Source organism: Zootermopsis nevadensis, unplaced genomic scaffold (assembly GCF_977971745.1).
Source record: "Zootermopsis nevadensis isolate Lab colony 2312 unplaced genomic scaffold, Znev_1.0 Znev_ptg000002l, whole genome shotgun sequence".
Lineage (NCBI taxonomy): Eukaryota > Metazoa > Arthropoda > Insecta > Blattodea > Termopsidae > Zootermopsis > Zootermopsis nevadensis.
The window spans coordinates 12,180,058-12,200,478 of NW_028259134.1; the positions used below are offsets into that span (position 1 = coordinate 12,180,058).

The 20,421-nt window shown below is 36.7% G+C and overlaps 1 protein-coding gene across 2 annotated transcripts in view; it reads left to right on the plus strand.

Annotated features, from left to right (window-relative positions):
* The window catches only part of LOC110832203 (Putative transcription factor capicua), a 43,130-nt gene that overhangs the window by 19,938 nt on the left and 2,771 nt on the right, over positions 1-20,421 (plus strand). For both annotated transcript variants that reach the window (XM_087349692.1, XM_022069010.2), the window contains exons 10-24: positions 1,318-1,673; positions 2,404-2,589; positions 3,140-3,427; positions 3,914-4,024; positions 4,591-4,787; positions 5,304-6,223; positions 7,012-7,171; positions 7,456-7,583; positions 8,780-8,961; positions 10,797-10,989; positions 11,462-11,687; positions 11,985-12,136; positions 16,469-16,576; positions 17,175-17,350; positions 19,797-19,956. In XM_087349692.1, the coding sequence (XP_087205818.1) occupies positions 1,318-1,673; positions 2,404-2,589; positions 3,140-3,427; positions 3,914-4,024; positions 4,591-4,787; positions 5,304-6,223; positions 7,012-7,171; positions 7,456-7,583; positions 8,780-8,961; positions 10,797-10,989; positions 11,462-11,687; positions 11,985-12,136; positions 16,469-16,576; positions 17,175-17,350; positions 19,797-19,956 (3,543 nt within the window). The remainder of the gene's footprint in view (positions 1-1,317; positions 1,674-2,403; positions 2,590-3,139; positions 3,428-3,913; positions 4,025-4,590; positions 4,788-5,303; positions 6,224-7,011; positions 7,172-7,455; positions 7,584-8,779; positions 8,962-10,796; positions 10,990-11,461; positions 11,688-11,984; positions 12,137-16,468; positions 16,577-17,174; positions 17,351-19,796; positions 19,957-20,421) is intronic.

Consider the following 20,421-nt stretch of genomic DNA (forward strand, 5'->3'; position numbering starts at 1 on the left):
GTCTTGGAGGAAGTCTTGAGTTATTGTTCATGTTGTGTGGCATGCTCCTGACCTGCATAAACCATTGTGTGTTAATCAGCAGACCGATTAAAACAAGATGAGGCATGAAGCTGTTATGCAGTATGTTCACGTACCTCTCAGAGTTTGGTCAAAGAAGAACAGTCCAATTAGGCTGTGGTTTGATTTTGGAGCCCACATTAGAATCTTGGCTGCATAGTGCATTGTCAGTAAATATGTTCAGAATTTCTATAGCCCACAAGTCCACTCCCCGCAACTGTTTCATCCAGGTGGAAATGTTATGGCTCCTTGCAGTGAACTCTGGTCTCTGTTGTTATTCACTTACAGTCAGCTGTGGAGTATACTCATGTGCAAATCTAACCATAGGATTCACTAGATGGAACACCTGGATATCACTAATTCTTCCATGGGTTTCTGTGTTGATTTTCCTGGGCTTCATTGCAGTACAACCCTGACAGCACCATTGTTCTGTGTGGTATGCATGTTTACAGCATGGATGTTTTTCCCACCGGAAAATGAACCATCCTGTGAAACATGTTTAGTAGGCATGTGGATTTTTTGAGAAGAGGCCACTGCAGCCCAAAATGAGCAAGAAAGTGCATTGCCATGGCACTTTTTGCTTTGGCAGATAACCTAACAGTTTTTATATCTCTCTCTGCTAGAAATTCAGTCTCCCTTTGTCTGTTGTTTTGGTAGCTGACACTGTACTTTTTCTGTGTCATGATATTATTCTTATGCCTCCTTGTGAAAATTACATGAAATAGTGCACTCAGCTCTTGACTGAAATTACATCTATTATGGTCTTGCAATTTCATGGTCAGAGGAAATTGTGGGCTGTTTTGTACTTCAAGCTGTAGTAGTCACATCTGTACTTTTCAACTTTTTTCTGTTTTATTTGGTCCAGATGGAAGGTATTACAGTTTTGATAATTTTTGTGCCTTTGAAAAGTATTATTTTTACACTGTGTCTTGAGGTTTTATTGTTCTGAGATTAAATTTACTCTTTCCTGCATGTGTCTGTCCAAATCCCACCCATGTATGATAGAGATAATAACCAAAACTAAAGTACTTTGTTATGTTATTCTTCATGTGTTTATAGACTTAGGAGTACAAATATAATTTTTGTTTTGCCTAATCATTATTCCTGATCCTTTGAAAATTTCACCAAGGAAACATTTGCATTTTTGTGCTTAAATATGGGTTGTTTATTAGGTGTTGTAGTTGCATATATTAATTGATATCCCTGTATTTAAGTCATTAGAAGAGGTATTACTGAAAAGAGAATGCTTTATCCTTACAGCAATAAACACTTCCCAGTCACTACCTGTGTACTCCTGGAATTCGCTAGTTCCACTGTTGGCAGCAACTCAGTGCAGCACATCCCCGCCTCTGTCATCCCCAACGACTCCACACTCAGCACCACCTGTCTCTGGAGGAGTTGTTAGTGGCAGTGGTGTAGGAACTGTGGAACCAAGGCACAGTGATGATCTTGAAGTTGAGAATGTGGACCTCCAAGGTGGGGATGAAGATGATGATGTATTTGAACCAGAAGGACCTGCTGATTCTGGTGGGTTAGATGCAGCTGCTGTAGGCAAACGTAGGACTCAGTCACTCAGTGCTCTGCAGAGCAGCAAGGAGCCTCACAGCCCTCAGAAGGTATGTACAGCTCAGATTACTCTTAATTCACGTGTACCAGCATCATAGTAGTGACAGAACATGAGTGTCATACCGTAGGTGTATTGATTCTGCAAATTAGTTGAATAAGTAATGAGCAAAATTTTATGTATGAAGTGAAGCCGCATCAGGTGACTTGTAACTGTCTTTCATCAGCAAAATTTTAATCTTGTTTGAGCTAAATGTAATGCTATAAGACTGTGCAAGAATTACAGGCCATTGACTGAACTCTAAATGACTGTCACACACAAGTACTGTGTGGTCCACACAACCTATATCTTGCAAACACAAGCCTCCACTAACCTCCTTTATTACCAGTTAATACTCTGTTTCTAATACACAGCATGACAGATGCTTGGAAATAGCAAATATCTCATTAATTTTCAAATGCAGACAAAAAAAGGTGTTTTATTTTCAGTTAAAGAAGTTTTGACATCAGGTCTAACTATTTATTGAACCTGATATTTATTTCTTCAGTATTGTAATTTTAGTATATATCATACTGGTCTTTTGTAATCTCCCTGACTGGCTGTTATACCTGCTGGAAAGAAAACAGTTAACATTTAAAAATATGTCTTGAGGAGTCTTCAGTGAAAAACCACAGTTTGAAGTTTGTAATATATTTGATGAAGCCTGGTTTTATTTACATAAACTATCAATAAGCAATATCCCCTCAAAAACAAACATTACAATAAGTAATTCTTTGTAACAGGTAAAGGAGCGTGATCGTATTCGTCGCCCCATGAATGCCTTCATGATATTCAGTAAACGTCATAGAACTTTGGTTCATCAGCGACATCCAAATCAAGATAATCGAACTGTATCGAAGATCCTGGGAGAGTGGTGGTATGCTCTTGGACCAGAAGAAAAGCAGAGGTATCATGCACTAGCATCAGAGGTATGTGAAATGGGAATGATTCTCAAAATAGAATGTTCTTGCAAATGTGCACAGCCAAGTGGTTCTTGTATTCCTTTAACTGTTCAGGTATGGAATACATACTTTGGAACAGTATATCAGCTATTTATAGATTTTAAGAAAGCCTTTGAGTAAATTAGGAGAGAACATTTTCATTTACTTTAGGATATCCATGAAATTAGTTAAACCAATTAAAATGTATTCAGAAAAGCCTATAGCAAGGTCCATAGGGTAGGCATTTGTCTGATATAATAGTATCACCTGTGACCAAGAGGGAGTTGAGTTTTGTGTCCTTTTCTACACAAAAAGGTTTGTTGGTTGGTTAGTTAGCTTAGAAATATAACATTTTTATTTATTATTGAAGGCAACGTGAAACTTTATTCTGTTCTGTATGTAATGTTTATGACTTCATGTGATATTTATGACTGATATTTTCCAATAGATTTCATTATCCAAGGCATGGGATTTTGGAAATACTGTCTTAAAGTATAATAAAGGATTACAGTGTAACAGGAAGTTTGTTTTGTTGCAGGTGAAAGAGGCTCATTTCAAAGCTTATCCAGACTGGAAATGGTGTAGTAAAGACAGACGCAAGTCATCTACAAGTTCATGCAAAGGGGAGCCTCGAGGAAAACTGGGTTCAGTGGATGAAGGCACTGAAGGCCAGCAAGCCAGTGGAGGGGGTGAGGGTGGACAGTCTTCATCACAGAGCCCTGGTCCTTCTTTGTCAGATGCTCAACCACATTCAAGTGATGGCAGTACACAACAGGCCTTGTCAAGTTACCCGATGCAAGGGGACAACTCCCAGGCAAATATTGAGGTGAGGCATGACAGACATACTTGAGAGATATTTAAATAGATTATTATATACTACTGGCATAGCATGTCGGTTGCAGACAATTCTGTCATCAAGAAAGCTAATAATAAATGCAGTGTGGTCCCACTTTCATTTATTTGTTTTTTCAAGGCTTTGGTGTCACTCTTCCTTTTTAAACTTCCCACATGGTGACTAGCTTTAACTGCTCAGACTAAAAAGGGAACAAAAACAAGAATACTGCTAATTTTAAATTAGTAATTCTTTCAGTTATGGTGAAATATAATCCAATAACTGCAATTTACAGACCAGCACAGGTAAAGCTGTGGACCTCGTTTTGAGGAACATTATATTGAAAGATGTAGGGAGTGGTGTAAAGAGATTCGTTAATTTATAATAGTGTACAAATGGTTCCAGTTTTAAAATTGTCTTTAACATTTGGGTGAGGACACTAAGAACGAAACTTGTCAAGAATGTTTCATTTGCTTTTAGGGCATTGAACAGCAAGGATTGAAGCCAGAACATAAAAATGAGGCTGTTGAAAATCAGGGTGATAGACTTCCTGGGCAACCTGAGGATGAATTCTCAGATGAAGACCAAATGGTGGGCTTAATTCTGCACAGTTTGTTACTAGTCTTTTATATGATCAGTCTTCTTCATTCTATATTTGCATTGCATTCATCAGTGAGATTTGAGGTTTTCATGGCAGTGAGGATTATGGTGTTCTTCTGGGTTTTGGCATTGTTTACAGTCATAGGTCATTGCACCTACCTATGATCCTATGTGGTGCAAAAACCCAGAAGAACAATGTTATAACTTATCAGTGTTACATAATAATATGAGACACTAATATTTACTCAGCTAGTCAATAAATTGCCCATCATGTATTGTCTTAATATAGAAATTTAAAATGATCATTCATTTTGCAAGTAGGAGGGAAAAAGTCTAGTTGTATATTCAGACAATTGCAGTATTTGACATCATTTCAGGTTTCTACTTTTTGTTTGTCTGCAGTGAGTAACGTTTTACCCTTTTTCTTATGATTTTGTTGACTTCACCTTCCAACACTTATGAGTCGAATCACTTTAGCACATTCTTCTTTTTATCAATAATGATTTGATTTTGAATAAAAATGTTCCTTCTGTCATTCTTTTTATTTGATTTTGTAGGTGATATGTGAAGACCCACAACTAGAAATTGATCTCAAGTGTAAAGAGAAAGTAAATGATTCTGACTCCGAGTCACAAAGTGATTTGGAACCATTGATAGAGAACAAAGCATTCCCCCAGCAGAGGTTCAGTCCAGTGTCGGGCATGAAAACCAGTACCGGTGAGGTAACCTGCCGTCCCAAGCCAATTAAAGCAAGGTACTTATTCTTATGAGTATTGATTACAGAGAAATGCCCATTTTAATGATCCTCAGCTTATGTGTCTATCTTGTTTAAAGCTCACTTTATATGGTCTTACTCTTCTTTCATTGAGATTTTTCCTTGATACTTTAATATTATACAAGTGAATTAACCTTTCTGATTTTTACTGAAATCACAGTTATAGTTATATAGCAACATTATGGTGATTCAGAGTAGAATTAGCATTACACATTTGAAGATAACACTCACATTAAATTCTGTCTAAAGATGAGAATTGCTGTTGTTATAACTTCAAATGTTTCTGTCTTGTGGCATATGAATATTAATAATATTATACTTGTAAAGAACATTGTCATCAAGATGAAATGATAATGTGTGTGAATGATAAAAATTATGACCAAATACATTGGAACTGAAATTAATATTATGACAATTACAGGAAGTGATGCTATTTGTAATGCAGAAAATATAACTTTTTTGTACTTAGTTGATACAATTTTCTATTTTGTGTAGATTGCCATCAGGAAATATGGATGCTGGCTCTAAGTTCCAGCATTGCAGTGGAGAGAAAAATGGGTCAGTAGGTGTCCTGTCATACCCATATCATTCACCTGTAAACCCCATGGGGATATCAGGATTCCAGCCAACAGGTGGAGGAGCATTCAAGACAATGCCTGTATCACCAAAGATTGTAAAGAGTTTGGCTGAACAGCAGTTGCCACCACCAGTATCACAAGTGAACACCAAAATAAATACTTCAGAACAAAGGATTACAAATGTATCAACAGCTTGGAGTGCTAGTGTGGTGACGTCTATGACAGCATCACGTTCATCAGCTCCTGTTGGGAGCATTGTGAATATTATCACAACACCAGGCAGTCATAATCCAGGGGAGAACAATCGACAGTGGATGAAGAGTGCTACCACTTCCATGTCATCTGAACTAGCACATTCCCAAACTAACAGTGTTGTGAAGCCTACCACAGTTACCATTCTCCAGCAACCCATTACTACTCATCATCAGCAACAAAGGTTTGAGACACAGCAGCAACATCTGGTCACTAGACCAATACCTGCCCCTTCCACATCACAGTCACAGACACACTCGGCTGCTACCTCTTCCACTGCCTCATACCAGACACAACCTCTGACCTTGTTTCTTAGCCCTACTACCTTGACTCCTACTGCTGCAACACTCAGCCTAACTGATTCAGGATCCTTTACAAACCTGCTCCTGAAAACTGGTGCTCGCAGCATCAACTTAGAGGTGGAGCACTCTTCTGTACATCAGCCACAACAGGGTGGAGGCAGTGGAACTCATACATCTTCAGGCACTGAGACAGTACAGTATTTGGTCCCCTCAGTGACAGTGCAGGGTGGACGCCTCCAGAATGTTTACCTCCCACATGCAAGCTTTCAAGTGCCAATTCAAGGTAACTACCATTGATCACAATTAAGTGTAGCTAAACTAATTGTCAGCCTGAAATTAATTATATTAACAATGTTTACCTTAATTTCTCTCATTAAATATCCTCAGTTAGAAAATGGCAGCTGAAATTGAAGTATAGGTAAATAAGTGTCATTTGACAAACAGAAACTTGCGGCAAATGCACTGTAATACATTACTTATATGTAGGTTTTAGAATCATTGGAAACAGCTGTTTTGACTGAGCATTTCTCAGTTCCTCCAGACAGAAATCTCTTTACCTTAAAACAGGTATGACTGCTTTGCTTCCCTCTGCAATCTTCACTTTCCATCATTCAAAGTAATCCTTCCATTCAGAGCTGTATAAACTTGTGCAATTGACAAAGTGCAAGCAAAAGTGAAGAACAGAATATAATGGTTTTCAGGTAATGGTGTTTAAATTTTGTTCAGTCTGCCACCTTTTTTCTTGGTATATGTCATGTTATTTGATCATACGTCATTTCATATTGAAGTGGCAGAAGAGCCTTGAATGAAAAGACTTTTAATAATTGTTTTATTTTATAAGTCCCACTTCATGGTAAACACAGTGAACTGTTTTAGGCAAGTCTGCAACACACTTCACTTTTAAAGGTAAGGATATTTAATTTTTCCTCATGACAAATTCTTTTGGATGACTGAAGTGGCTTTGTAACATGAAATATAATTTAGTATTCTGAATTCTTGATCTTAGCAGAGCATTATAAGTGTTGGAAATGTCTGCATGCACATCATATATGATGTTGGTTTTGTTTCTAGATTCAAGTGGACATAACATTTCTGTACACCAAGCAGGTCCCTTACAGTTGGTGCACTCAAAGCCAATGGATCCACCTACTGTTATAGTCAGCAAGCCATACAGTGTCCCCCAGTCAGCAGTAACTCAGGCTGTCAGCTCCAGCCATAGTACAAGGACAGGGTAATAATTTTTTTTACTTATTTGGGCAAATTTATGTTACCGTAAAGAGAATTGGGTCTTACGAGAGTATTCTGTGTGTTACCCCATTAAAGATTATTTATATTTTTACAACAGATAAATGTCCACATATAATCATTTTTCCAGAAAGCATTGAAGCTGTATGTAATATTCATACACTTGATGTTTGGTCATGTGATTGTGTTGGTTCAGACTGAGCAGTATATCTGATCACAGAACATAAATGTATTCTAAAATGTATCTGTTCCACACTTTTCTGCTTCCAGTATGTTTCATCATGAGGAAAGTGGTGGAAGGCCTGTTCACTCACACAGCACCAATCAAAATGAGTGTTCAAATGAAGAAAGAATCAATCAAGTTTTACCAAATGGTCAAGGCAACCAATATTATACAGGTAACTAAAATTTAATTTTAGTTATCAGTCACAGATCTTCATCTGTACCAGCTTTTAATTAGTCTCCTTGTAGCGTTATAACCCTATGTGGGTCTTAGCTTGTTCGACGAGTTTTTTCCATTCTGTCCTATCATTAACAATTCTTCTTCATCCCCTCACTCCCAACCTCCTCCACGTCATCTATCCATCATTTTCGTGGTCTCCCTCTCATCCTTCTACCAGCTTTTAATTAATATCTTGAATATCATCATAATCAGTAATAAGATACTGATTGTGTGAAGCCACTGATATCATGGTAAGTAAGATTTTGCATTTAATTTTAATTTGTTAGCTATCAAGACTTTAGCCATGTTGTGCTGCTTTCTGCAAAACATGGTACTGTGTATGGACTGGTGAAACATTGCTCGAACAAGTAATGTTCTCAGGTTTGTCCTTGGCATACTGTGAATTGGGAGTCATAGTCCCAGGCCTCACGCTTTGCTTGTCCCTGTACTTCCTTGTGATACAAAGAAAATCAGAGTACCAGTTCAATTATTCAGTTTATGATGGTACATGGACTGAAGAAATTATGTACTGTAGTATGAGATTGTGGGTAGGGGGGATGAGTATTAATAATGTATAAGAGAAAACAATCATAATGCTGCAGGTGTCATTGAACTTTCTACCTGATTGTATTCAACATCACCACTGCTTGAAGTATATTTGGTACTTGAGTCTGTCTGTGTGTCCATGTGATCATCTCATTGATCTAGTGGGTAGGACACTAGGTTTCCTATTCGTTGTGTCCCAGCTGCTTCCCCAGGAAACACATATTTATAAATTGAAGTGTCAGTGCAATTATACCCATTTATCAGAAGATGGAAGTATGTCCAGTTCCCAATTGTCATGTACATCAGTTTTCTCTTAGAAAACTGAAAGTATCCACCATTCTTAGGAGGAGGAATTGTCAAGCTCCATAGTACAAACAATGTCATCAAACAAGTCATACTGTTTTGAAACTATACCAGGGCTGCAGACTATACAGACAGATCACCAAGATTTGTTTGCATGCAAATATAGTTTAGAGTACGTTGTTAAGATGTGGGTATGTCATTAGAAGTTTCATGTCATATTGCAGAACAGTATCTGATATGCATATCTCCTTTTTTCAATATTATGCATATATCTTACAAAATTATATTCTTGTCTTATAATAGGGATTGTGAGCCGTAAACTTGATGCTCTAAACAACGACCGAGAAAGACGGGATGCCGCAAAGACCATGTTGGCAGTTGCTGGTGAAAAGTCAAGTGAGGAAAATGAAATCTCCATTGGCACTAAAGATAACACTAATATTTCCATGTCCTCACCCTCTGTGGCAGTTTCTTTTCATGACCAGGTGAGTGAGTTATTTATGCCATCTACCATTTCCTTACCCGTTAAACTAAATAATTGAATATTATGTACCACTAGCAAAGGTTCACAGAAAGAAACATAGATCCACATACTTTGATGTATTTCTCATTACCAGATCATAAAATAAGCAAACAAACAAACTATTAACACTATGAAAAGACACTAGTTCCAAATGCATATCAACCTCAAGAGGTCATCATCAGTGGTAACAGGGAAATTAATTCATTTAATCAAAATGGTTTAAAATTGGTTTAAAAATGGTTTAGAAAACAAATCATGAAGTAGAGTATTTTACAAAAGCATATCAAGTGACACTACACTAGATGTTGGTTTCACATGAGTTGAACTCTGTACTTAGCTATTGATCCAATGGTCCGGTGACCGTAGCAGGTCTGCGGCGAGCCATGGTTGCATTGTCCATACCTGTGAACTCCAACGAAGCGTGGGTGTTACTGCTAGTTTTCGAATGCATGGGGTATATATAAGCTCGAAATCAGGGTGGCCAACTATTGAAAATTTACTTTTTCCTGTTTAATGTCAGGTCAAATAATATGTTAGACCAGAGCAGCTACGGCCACCGGACCATTGAATCAATAGCTAAGTGCAGAGTCCAACTTCTGTGAAACCAACATCTAGTGTAGTGTCACTTGATATGCTTTTGTAAAATACTCTACTTCATGATTTGTTTTCTAAACCATTTTTAAACCAATTTTAAACCATTTTGATTTAATTAATTTCCCTGTTACTACTGATGATGACCTCTTGAGGTTGAAATGCGTTTGGCACTAGTGTCTTTTTTTATAGTGTCAATAGTTTGTTTGTTTGCTTATTTTATGTTCTAATACACCAGTATGCAAAGTTTTAAGATTCCTCATTACCAGGTCCAAATTATTTTGTTTGAATTTTTAAACTGTTTGCTTCAGTCTCCTTTGACATGTAATATTATTTTATGAATGCTGAAATGAGATTGATACTGTTTTAAATTGCAGGAAAATCACCTTTTCCATTTTTATTTTAAGATTTATAGTATTATTGGACTGGGTCTAACATACATCCTGAGACTGTTAAAAGAGACTGATTGGATGCTTAGTTATTATTGGTTGTTTAATTGTTAATGTTAAAAGTTGTTGGTCTTTTGGTTTGTAATGCCCTGCAAATGGAGGCAGTATGTCTGTCCAAAACATTGATATCCACCTACAAGTCTGCATGGTGTTACAACCCAGAAGACCAACAATATTGAAGTTTAGAATATTGTTTCATCCCCAGTACTTCATTTACTTAAGTTTACAGATTTAAACTGCACACTTCAGTGAAGATTTGGTTTGGAATTTGAACTTTCAACTTACACATTTTAAATTTCATACTTTAAAAGCATTCCCATGTCTTCAGAGAGAGAAAGAATTGGATGAGTAATTATAACATTTGATTTATCATCTATACTGAATTCTTCACCTTAAAATGATCCAAAATGAAAAAGTAAAGAATGGGAATGTGTAAATAACATTTAGCTTTGTCCGTCATACTTTGGTGACATCTCAGTAATGGTTCATCAAATGAATGTATTATGTGAAATCATCTCATATCTGACTATAATTCTAGCTTAAAAAATAGAAAGGTTTCCATTTAAAAAAAAAAGGTACCCTTGATAACTTCATAACAACAATTCCATAATTAATGTTTTATCGTTTAATGTGTATGCCATTAGATACTGTGTACATTTTATTTGAAACATATTTTTGTACATGCTAAAATGGGAGATGTATTTGTGATTATAGAGTTAGGTGGGATACCCTGTGCATATTTATTGTTTGTTTCTAGAACATGGAGTTATCATCATGCAATCCTCATCCTCCATCCCCTCCTCGAACGGACACCTACTGTGTGATCGAGTCTTCAGCTTCTTCAGGTACCCTACTGAATGATCCAGGTGCAGAGGAAAACCAAACCTTTGTTCTGGCTCCCACTCCAGCTCAATTGGGCAGAGCCCCTCTGCAACGCAGACAATCCATGGGTTTGTATATTTTGTATTTATCATGGTTGGTACTGTAGAGCTGACTTTGTCTATTTAAATAAAACTGGAAATGGGAACAGTTAATGTTCATTTTTACAGTTTGTCACATGTGGTGCAAGATGATATAGTAAAATCATATACCATGTTTAATATATTAAAATTCACTGGATAAAGGGCACTTACATTTAATTATCTGGTATAAGAGCTTCAACAAATAGTGAATTTTAGGTTGTAGCAAAGGGTTAATAAAGACAGAATTTGTGATTTATGTTGAGTTATTGTAACAAAATACATGATCCACGAATTACTGAGAAATTATCAGTCATTGCTTAATTTTATTTTATGCTATTTATATCTTCTCCTCACTTCTCTAACATCCTTGAAGTGTTATAGAAAGCATTTTAAATAAAATATTGAAAAAGATTTTTGAAACTTATTCACATTGCAGTGACTTTGTTTTCTTTATTTGCAGCTGTTTCTACGTGTGTTATAAACTCTAGCAGTGAGAGTGTAGTCATGACACAGACTTCTGGTGTTTCCACACACACCTCAAGTAGTAGTGGTCCTGGTGGAGGTGGAGGAGAGGATGAGTCACGGTCAGAAGGTGGTGTTAATAGTCAGCAACAACTTACTGTACCTTCCTCTCCTTCAACCAGGAAGAGCTTCTTCAAGAAGAATGTAGAAGATGGTATGGATAGGTATGTTTTTTCATTAAAGTTTGTTTCATATTTTATTTCAGTTCTTTGCACTATTTGTGTATTTTTATAGAAACCATGTATTTTCTAAAGACAATATATTCTAAGGGACAAAGTATGAAGAGTTAAGTATCTCTCTAATACTGTCTCATTAAGAAAGTTTTTTTGTATTATTATTTCATATTTTGTTTACATTATGCTCCTATTTGAACTGTTCACATTCTTTAGCTTCGTAATGTATAAGAATATCATTTTTAATTATTATTATTTTGTCCTTCAGATATGTTTATGTATTTTCAGGGTGTTGGAAACCGTTAATTTTGAAAAGAAGTTCTCCTCCTTGCCTGAGTTCAATCCACAGGAATGCCAGTCACCAAGTGCAATCTCTGTGCCTTCAAGTCCCCGGGTTGCGTTTGTCCAGAATTATCGCAAGAAGCCATCCAGACCAACCAGTAAATACATTCATTTGTTTAGGATAATCAATCATTTTTCTGTGGACATACATCTACAAAAGTATTACAGTGAAACCTCTATCCATCGTTCCCCGAACTATCGTTTTCACGGATGCATCGTCCGTTTTGTTCGGTCCCGGATACATCCCATATAAAATAATGTTACATTTTCCCGCTTCTATCGTTCCTTGAACTATAGTTTTATCGCATCAATCGTTCAAAAATCTTCCCGCAATGATCGTTTCTGAGAAATTATAACGAAATTTACGCGATGTTTTTAGAATTTAAAATGCTGGGTTTTGAGACAAATTAATACCGAAAGACGCACAATGTTTTTGGAGTACACAGTAACGGTAACCTGTTATGTCGCCCAACCAGCACAGATTCTTTTGGAATGAGGGGTCAGCGGTGCAGGGGTGATAGTTGGAGTGAATGGCGGTGCTCATTGTCAGAAATTTTATGAGTTTAATTAGGGTGCACTCATATTTCGTTCCAGCGATGCCAGATGGCATGTGCAGTGTGAATTTCTTCACAAATGCTTTTATTATAAGTACAAAGGAAAGGCGGGCGACACTTTTCATTCTTCTGGTTCATCTCATTTCCAGTGGTTCAGTGTCTTCTACAGCTACGTTTTGTTGAGTTCGGCAGTAATAGTATTTTCATTCTTCCTGTTATTGTTCGCGAAGTGGGTGGGAGTGGTGAGGAAGAGGAAGACGACGAATGTGAGCCCGAAGCTGTGCCGAGTTTTGCTGAAGCACATGCTGCATTGGCAAAAGTGAAGTCGTTCTTTTATGCGCATAATATTAGTGAACGTGACGAGGAAAACATTTTGAACGTGGAAAGGGCTCTGTTTGGCCTAAAACATAAAGTTTCGGCAAGCCAGTTGTCCATTAAAGACCTTTTTGGTAAAAAGAAGTAACTTTGAAAGAGAAACATTCAGTTTTTTAAAAATTTTAATGCTTTCCCACAACTATCGTTTTCCCGTATTCATTGTTTTTATTTCCCACCCCCGCCAAAAACGATGCATCGAGGTTTCACTGTATATAACATCAACTGCAAGATATTTTCTTGGGTATACAAACTTGTATTCCTGCCTTAGGAACTTTCTTTGCTGCTGTCTCTTCTACTTAAAAAAGTTCCATTTTCTGATCATTGTTTGGAAAGATATTTTACATAATTTCAATTATCAGTTCCTTTAAAATAATAATTCTGAGGATTTTTAATAGGATTTAGTGATCTTTTCTCAAAGTAATTGATGAAATATATATAATTATTATGTGATCGATTGTTCGGTAATTTATCTAATGGAATAGTTTAACGTGAGATTCAGCAGCAAAGACAGATTATTTTCATTTGTGAAAAAATTATGTTTTATTCAGTAAATAATATAAATTGATGCATTAACATACAGCAGAAATCTTGAAAATTAAGTTTGTTATACAGTAGGGCCCCGCTTTTCGGCGCTCCGCTTTATGGCGATCCGCTAATACGGCGCTCAACAGCTGAGTCAGAGAAGTGCGTCCGGCGCCATTTTCTCGTCGCTGATTCAGTCTGTTTACAGCTTTTGTGCGCTCCGCGTCTCTCTGTATTTCTGGCAATTTTTCAGTTATTACAAACTGTATATTTATATAATATTTTTGTGTTACTACAGTGTAATTACAAAGACGTCTAAGGGTAGTAGCGATAAAAAGAGGAGTCGTAAGCCTCTTACTTTAAATGCCAAGTTAGAGATGATTAAACTTCGTGAACAAGGCATGTCTATGGCTTCCGAACCATCACCAAAACGAATAGGATTCGTTGAAGAGTCACATGATGAAGATGCGCCATCTCCTTCATCCTTCCTACTATAAGCATATCAATTTTCAAATTTATATTCACCAATCACTATAAGCTGAGGACAATGTGTGTATTACTGATATTCATTTAACTTTCATATCATTTTCTTAGGCCTAGCGCTATTGTGCACTTACTATATGATAGTGTAACATCTTATTAGGCTTTGATATGCATTTGCAAGTGAAATAAGGCAAAGATCCGCTTTTCGGCGATTTTCGCTTTACGGCGGGGGTCTGGTCCCTAACCCGCCGTATAAGCGGTGCCCTACTGTATAACTTTTGACTTTCTGAAAACAGAATGCAGTGATAGTGTGTGCTTGAGTAGATTTTTAGCTGGGACTAGTCAACTTAATATGTACAATTTATCACTTGGTTTTTACTATTAGTTTCATTAAAAAAATTTGTTTTAAAACATTAAGGTCAATGTGCACATCATATTTGATATTGTGTGGTACAGTGAAACCTCTATCCATCGTTCCCGGAACTATCGTTTTCCCGGATGCATCGTCCGTTTTGTTCGGTCCCGAATACATCCCATATAAAATAATGTTACATTTTCCCGCTTCTATCGTTCCTCGAACTATCGTTTTATCGCATCGATCGTTCAAAAATCTTAGTCCCGGCTCACAATTTTCCCGCAATGATCGTTTCTGAGAATTTAAAATGCTGGGTTTTGAGATAAATTAATACCGAAACACGCACAATGTTTTTGGAATACGCAGTAGCCGTGACCTGTTATGTCGCCCAACCAGCACATTCTTTTGGAATGAGGGTCAGCGGTGCAGGGGTGATAGTTGGAGTGAATGGCGGTGCTCATTGTCAGAAATTTTACGATTTTAATTAGGGTGCACTCATATTTCGTTCCAGCGATGCCAGATGGCATGTGCAGTGTGAATTTCTTCACAAATGCTTTTACGTATTATAAGTACAAAGGAAAGGCTGGCAGCACTTTTCATTCTTCTGGTTCATCTCGTTTCCAGCGGTTCAGGGTCTTCTACAGCTACGTTTCGTTGAGTTCGGCAGTAATAGTATTTCCATTCTTCCTGTTATTGTTCGCGAAGAGGGTGGGAGTGGTGAGGAAGACGACGAATGCGAGCCCGAAGCTGTGCCGAGTTTTGCCGAAGCACACGCTGCATTGGCGAAAGTGAAGTCGTTGTTTTATGCGCTTAATATTAGTGAACGTGACGAGGAAAACATTTTGAACGTGGAAAGTGCTCTGTTTGGTCTAAAACGTAAAGTTTCGACAAACCAGTTGTCCATTAAAGACTTTTTTGATAAAAAGAAGTAACTTTGAAAGAGAAACATTGTTTTTTTTTAAATTTTTAATGCTTTCCCGCATCTATCGTTTTCCCGCATTCATCGTTTTTATTTCCCACCCCCGCCGAAAACGATGCATCGAGGTTTCACTGTATTTGGATAAATACAGTTTGTTTTCATGACACAAAAGAAATAAATGTCCTGTCTGATTGATGGTGGTTGCAAATATTTTATGTATTCCCTGTACTGCAGCTCTTTCCTCCAAGTATGTTACATATCAGAATTCAGTGCATTGCAGGGTTTATGTTATAATTATCATGTACAGAACCTGCAAGATAAAGCATATCTTTCTGGGAAGTACTGGAATATAACATACAATAGTAATCCAGTGCTTCTTATTAAGTACTGTTTTAAATATAGTACTTAAATCATTCTCTCAGTTACATTTATCATTTCTGCTTATGTTCCGTCTGAGAATGGACAAGTGTAATTTTAGGAATTTGAGTATAGTAACTTAAGATCAGAATATATGTATAACAGCATTTCACAGTGCAAGGGGTTTAGAGATATGCAAAATAAGAAAGTATATTTAAATTTAGCTTACTCTTTAGACAGAAATTAACAGTGCTAGTGTATTAGTGCAGTTTGTGCAGAAGTCCCTCGAATTTAGGACCTGCATATTTGTTCTGTTTTGATATAATTCCAAATACAGAGGACCTTTTAGATCTTCCATAATTGAAACACACCACATCAATTTTTCTTGAGGAAAGGTTCAGACATTTTCTCTTCCAGCTCAGCACATAGAGTATGACAGCCCCATACCAATATGGAAAATGAGATATCCATTACTTCACTTGAAGTGCAGATGTTCCAGACAAGCTTTGTTCATTCTTAACCATTCTCTGTCAATTTCATCATTTAGGAAAGGGGTATAAGTTTTGAATTTCGGTTATTAAGCATTTTACCTTTATTTTGCTTTTCAGAAGAATAATTTTGCTGTGTGAGATTTGAGTTTTCTTGGCAGTATGATGATGTTCTTTTGGGTTCTGGCACCATGTGGACCATTCAGTATCATCAATAATTTTGCTGTTAATACTTTTTTAATCCAACACAGAAGACTTCATATGGAGCATGACAGCTTATCAATTATATACACATCATTTATTTTTGTGTCTTGTAATTCTTTTTCTTTAAATAATTTTTTACATTAAAATAAATATGTGCTTCTTTTAACCTGCAGATTCTGAAGAGGAACCAGAGTCTGACCCTGCTTCAGCAGCACCAAAATCTGCTAAACTGATTGGGAGTACTTTCTTTGGACCTGATTTCAATCTGGATGCATTCCGAGGTGAAACATACAAACTGTTATATTCTGTAACAAATTTGTCTGTGTAGTTCTTTTACCCATTCATCAGCAGGAAATTGGCCCTATTTTGCTTAATTAATCTTGAAACTTATAATTCTCTTCACTAAAATTTCCATATTCCAAACATATATAGTGCAGATACTGGTTGTGTTTTGTAGCATACAGAAGGTTCTTCAACCAGGTATGTTTGTGAGATAGTGCTTAATCTTTAATATACAAATTTTCATATGCCCTTCATTCTTGAATGTACACATAACCGCCAGGATGTATTCCCTTTGTTAAAATCAGCTGATGTTTTTCCAGTTTATAATTACAAATAATCTAAATTCCATATCTGATTTACATAGTTTTTATCACTTGATATCATCTAGAATGAAATTTCATAGAAAGAACATCAAACACAAATTTAAATGTAAATTATTAATAATACCAATAGCATATTCTGTTATCACTGAATATGAATTTTAAATATGGAATTGTGATTTCTATATTGCTCCTGTGTTTACAGTCAATAGGGCTGTAACATTAAGTCATTGGTTTGATCCCTCAGAAAGTTATAATTTGTTTTATTGGACGACAGGGACAGAAGTGACTGACAGTGGAGAGGCCAGCTCTCCTCGCACCCCGAAGACACCAGGGGGTAAGGAACAAGAGAAGGGACATCGCCGAATTCTAGAGCAGCGACGCCAGCTTGTCATGCAGTTGTTCCATGATAATGGATTCTTTCCTACTGCTCAAGCCACTTCTGCCTTTCAGGTATGAGCAAAAAGCGCAAAATGTGTACTCTAATTGTTAATTAGCTGTGACTGTATGTACATGCGAGTGTGTGAAATGAAATAAATATTCATTTTACATGCATTATAATAACTGCAGATACTACATATTGTCAGATAAGGTGTAAACTGTTTGAATGGTTGGAAGTAGGGGAGGACGTATGTGTGGCCTATTTAAGGTGCTCTCAAAGAATTGTTTTGGAGTGAAAAAGCCACGAACACCCTATCAGGTCTCCTTGAAGAACGTAACTCCCAAATGCAAGTCAAGACACGTTACTGTACAGCTAAATCTGTTGGATAGCAACAGAAAATATGAAAAAGCACTTGTAGGCAGAACTCATAAAGCCTGCTTCTCAATTGAATGTTCTTGTAGTCATTAAAATCTTGTCTTTGTTATATTTTAAGTCGTGTAAATGTAATCCAATAATAAAATTCTTAGCTTATGGGGTTACCATGCTGAGCTTGAACACAGAATCATACAGTCAGAGAGATATATATGTGTGTGTGTGTGCGCGCGCGCGTGCATATGCTTGCTTGCTGTTGAGCACATATTGTTTTTATTGTTAATGTTAGTAGAAGTGTCTTGTTTTTGAGAAGAGCTTATTACTTAATTACAGATCCTGTGTTAAAAACATCAGCCATAACCATGGAGTTTTGCATTGTTTCCATATTTATGTGACACAATTTATAAGTGTGTTTATTATACATATTCATACCATATTGCAAGTGCCTGTTCTAGCAGATTTTTAATTATTGCAATCAGACAAGAGCTAAATACATATTTTATTCATCTGCCATTTTGTTCTTTTATGTTCTGCGAAAGAAAATGGCTTCAACAGATCTTGCATATTTTTTTTTAATATTTATTACCACACGTCTTTCAGGACTCTATATTAAGTGGCTCTAGTGTTGCTATCACCTCACAAGTTGTGCATGTGCTCTATTGTCATTACCAGTTGTAGAAAATTAACAAGTTTGGGTTGGCCTCAAATGTCATAACATTCGTGTCAAAAGTTCAAAGAGGAGAGACACAGAAAGCATGGTAAGGTAACCATGTGTATATTATGTGAACATTAAAACACTTACCAGAGGAAAATGTGTACAGGAAAAACATTTTTATCACAGTAAATGTTTTCTCAATGAGGCAGTAGTTTTCATTCTGTCATTGTTGTAAGTAGAATATTTGTTAATACGTTACAGTCTCTTTGAAATCTTACTCATTGTAAAACTTTTTTTTTTGTACAAAATTGTATTCTTTTGACAGTATCTCATCAGGTCCTCTATCCAGTAAGTGATGTTTCTCACCAATTTACTAAACTGCAAAAATGTTGATTATTTATAGTATTTTAGTTCAAACTTTTGTCCAGTTCTCAACCTATTCCAGACTCGGGGCCAAATTTATACTTGCATATTGATTCACTGACTACAGGCTTGTAGATGAGGACAAGTTGTTGAAACTTCGTGGCCATTTATCAACATTGTTACTAACTTACTACTATAATTTTGTAATCTTTCAATATCTGCATTAATTTCTGTTGGTGATATTCACATGCATCTCGTCAAGTGTTCATAAATAAGATGTATCATAGTTCTTGACATTCTTCATTAAGCTGGACAGTTGCTGACGGCAACTCAGGTGGCCAAATACTGAATCATTTAATGAAATGTGTTCTCTGGGTACTGTTTTCTATCATACAGATTAATGTAGGTCTTAGAAAAGTGTACATAGGTTACACAAAACCCATAGCCTTAGACCAGTGGTCCCCAACGCGGGCGCCATGGCGCCTGCCAAGGCTTTTTCTGGGTGCCCGCGTTACGGAAAGAGGTTATACTGAATAATGAAGGCCGTTCAACCATGAACATTATAAAATTGAAGCTCAGATCTCGACTTACTGACGCCCATCTTGACGATTGTATGCAAGCAGCAACATTATCCTACTCTCCCAAATTTGAAAAACTGGCCGATGAAATCCAGTGCCAAACATCACACTAACTTCCAACTTGAGTAATAATAATTGTACTTCTAAAACTACGTATTTTTGATTGCATGGTTTCTTGTATCATTAAACGTCATGTTGTTTTGTGTATTATTTTGGTGTTCATATCTTATTTGTCCAGAGAAAAGAAAATTTGGCTTTGTTAATTTGTTGGTGCCCGACACAATCTCATAAACTCTCAAATGTGTCTGTAGGCACAAAAAGGTTGGGGGCCACTGCCTTGGACCATCTACATTTCTATAGTTCAAGCCATTTTCAGTACATGTTCATCAGTGCAATGTAATATATCACATTGATCAACACATACTTCAGTGATAGCAGACGGAAATACTAATTATAAATTGAGTTTTAGACAGTGCAAAGTTGTACTTATGACACTGTTATATGAAGCTACATTGAATATAAAAAAATAAGATTTATTGATTTTTACAGGCCGCTCATGTTGATATCTTCCCAAACAAGTCAAGTCTGCAGTTGAAGATTCGAGAGGTTCGTCAGAAAGTAATGGCCCAGAGCAATCTGACTCCGATGACTCCAAGTGGATTAGCCAGTCCCATGGCTTCTGGCACTGATTCTGCTGCAACCACACCAGGTATGTTCTTGGTGTTGTTACTCCACATGCATTACATCTCAGGGTGTGGGCATTTTTATGCGTTCTATCCAGGAAGTGTACAAAATTAATTCCTTATGAGAAATCATATCTCCTCCCAAACCACTTACAAACTCCAGTTTTGGACTATGGCAGTAGATCCTGCTGTGACTTCCTGAGAAAAATATTAGGTGTTAACACTCCAGTTTCTTTTCATTTTGAACATGGAAAGGGCTCTGTTTGGCCTAAAACGCAAAGTTTCGACAAACCAGTTGTCCATTAAAGACTTTTTTGGTAAAAAGAAGTAACTTTGAAAGAGAAACATTGTTTTTTTAAAAATTGTTAATGCTGTCCCGCAACTATCGTTTTCCCGTATTCATCGTTTTTATTTCCCACCCCCGCCGAAAACGATGCATCGAGGTTTCACTGTATTGTAAAAGGAGGCATCCTTTTAATTGACTGCAATAG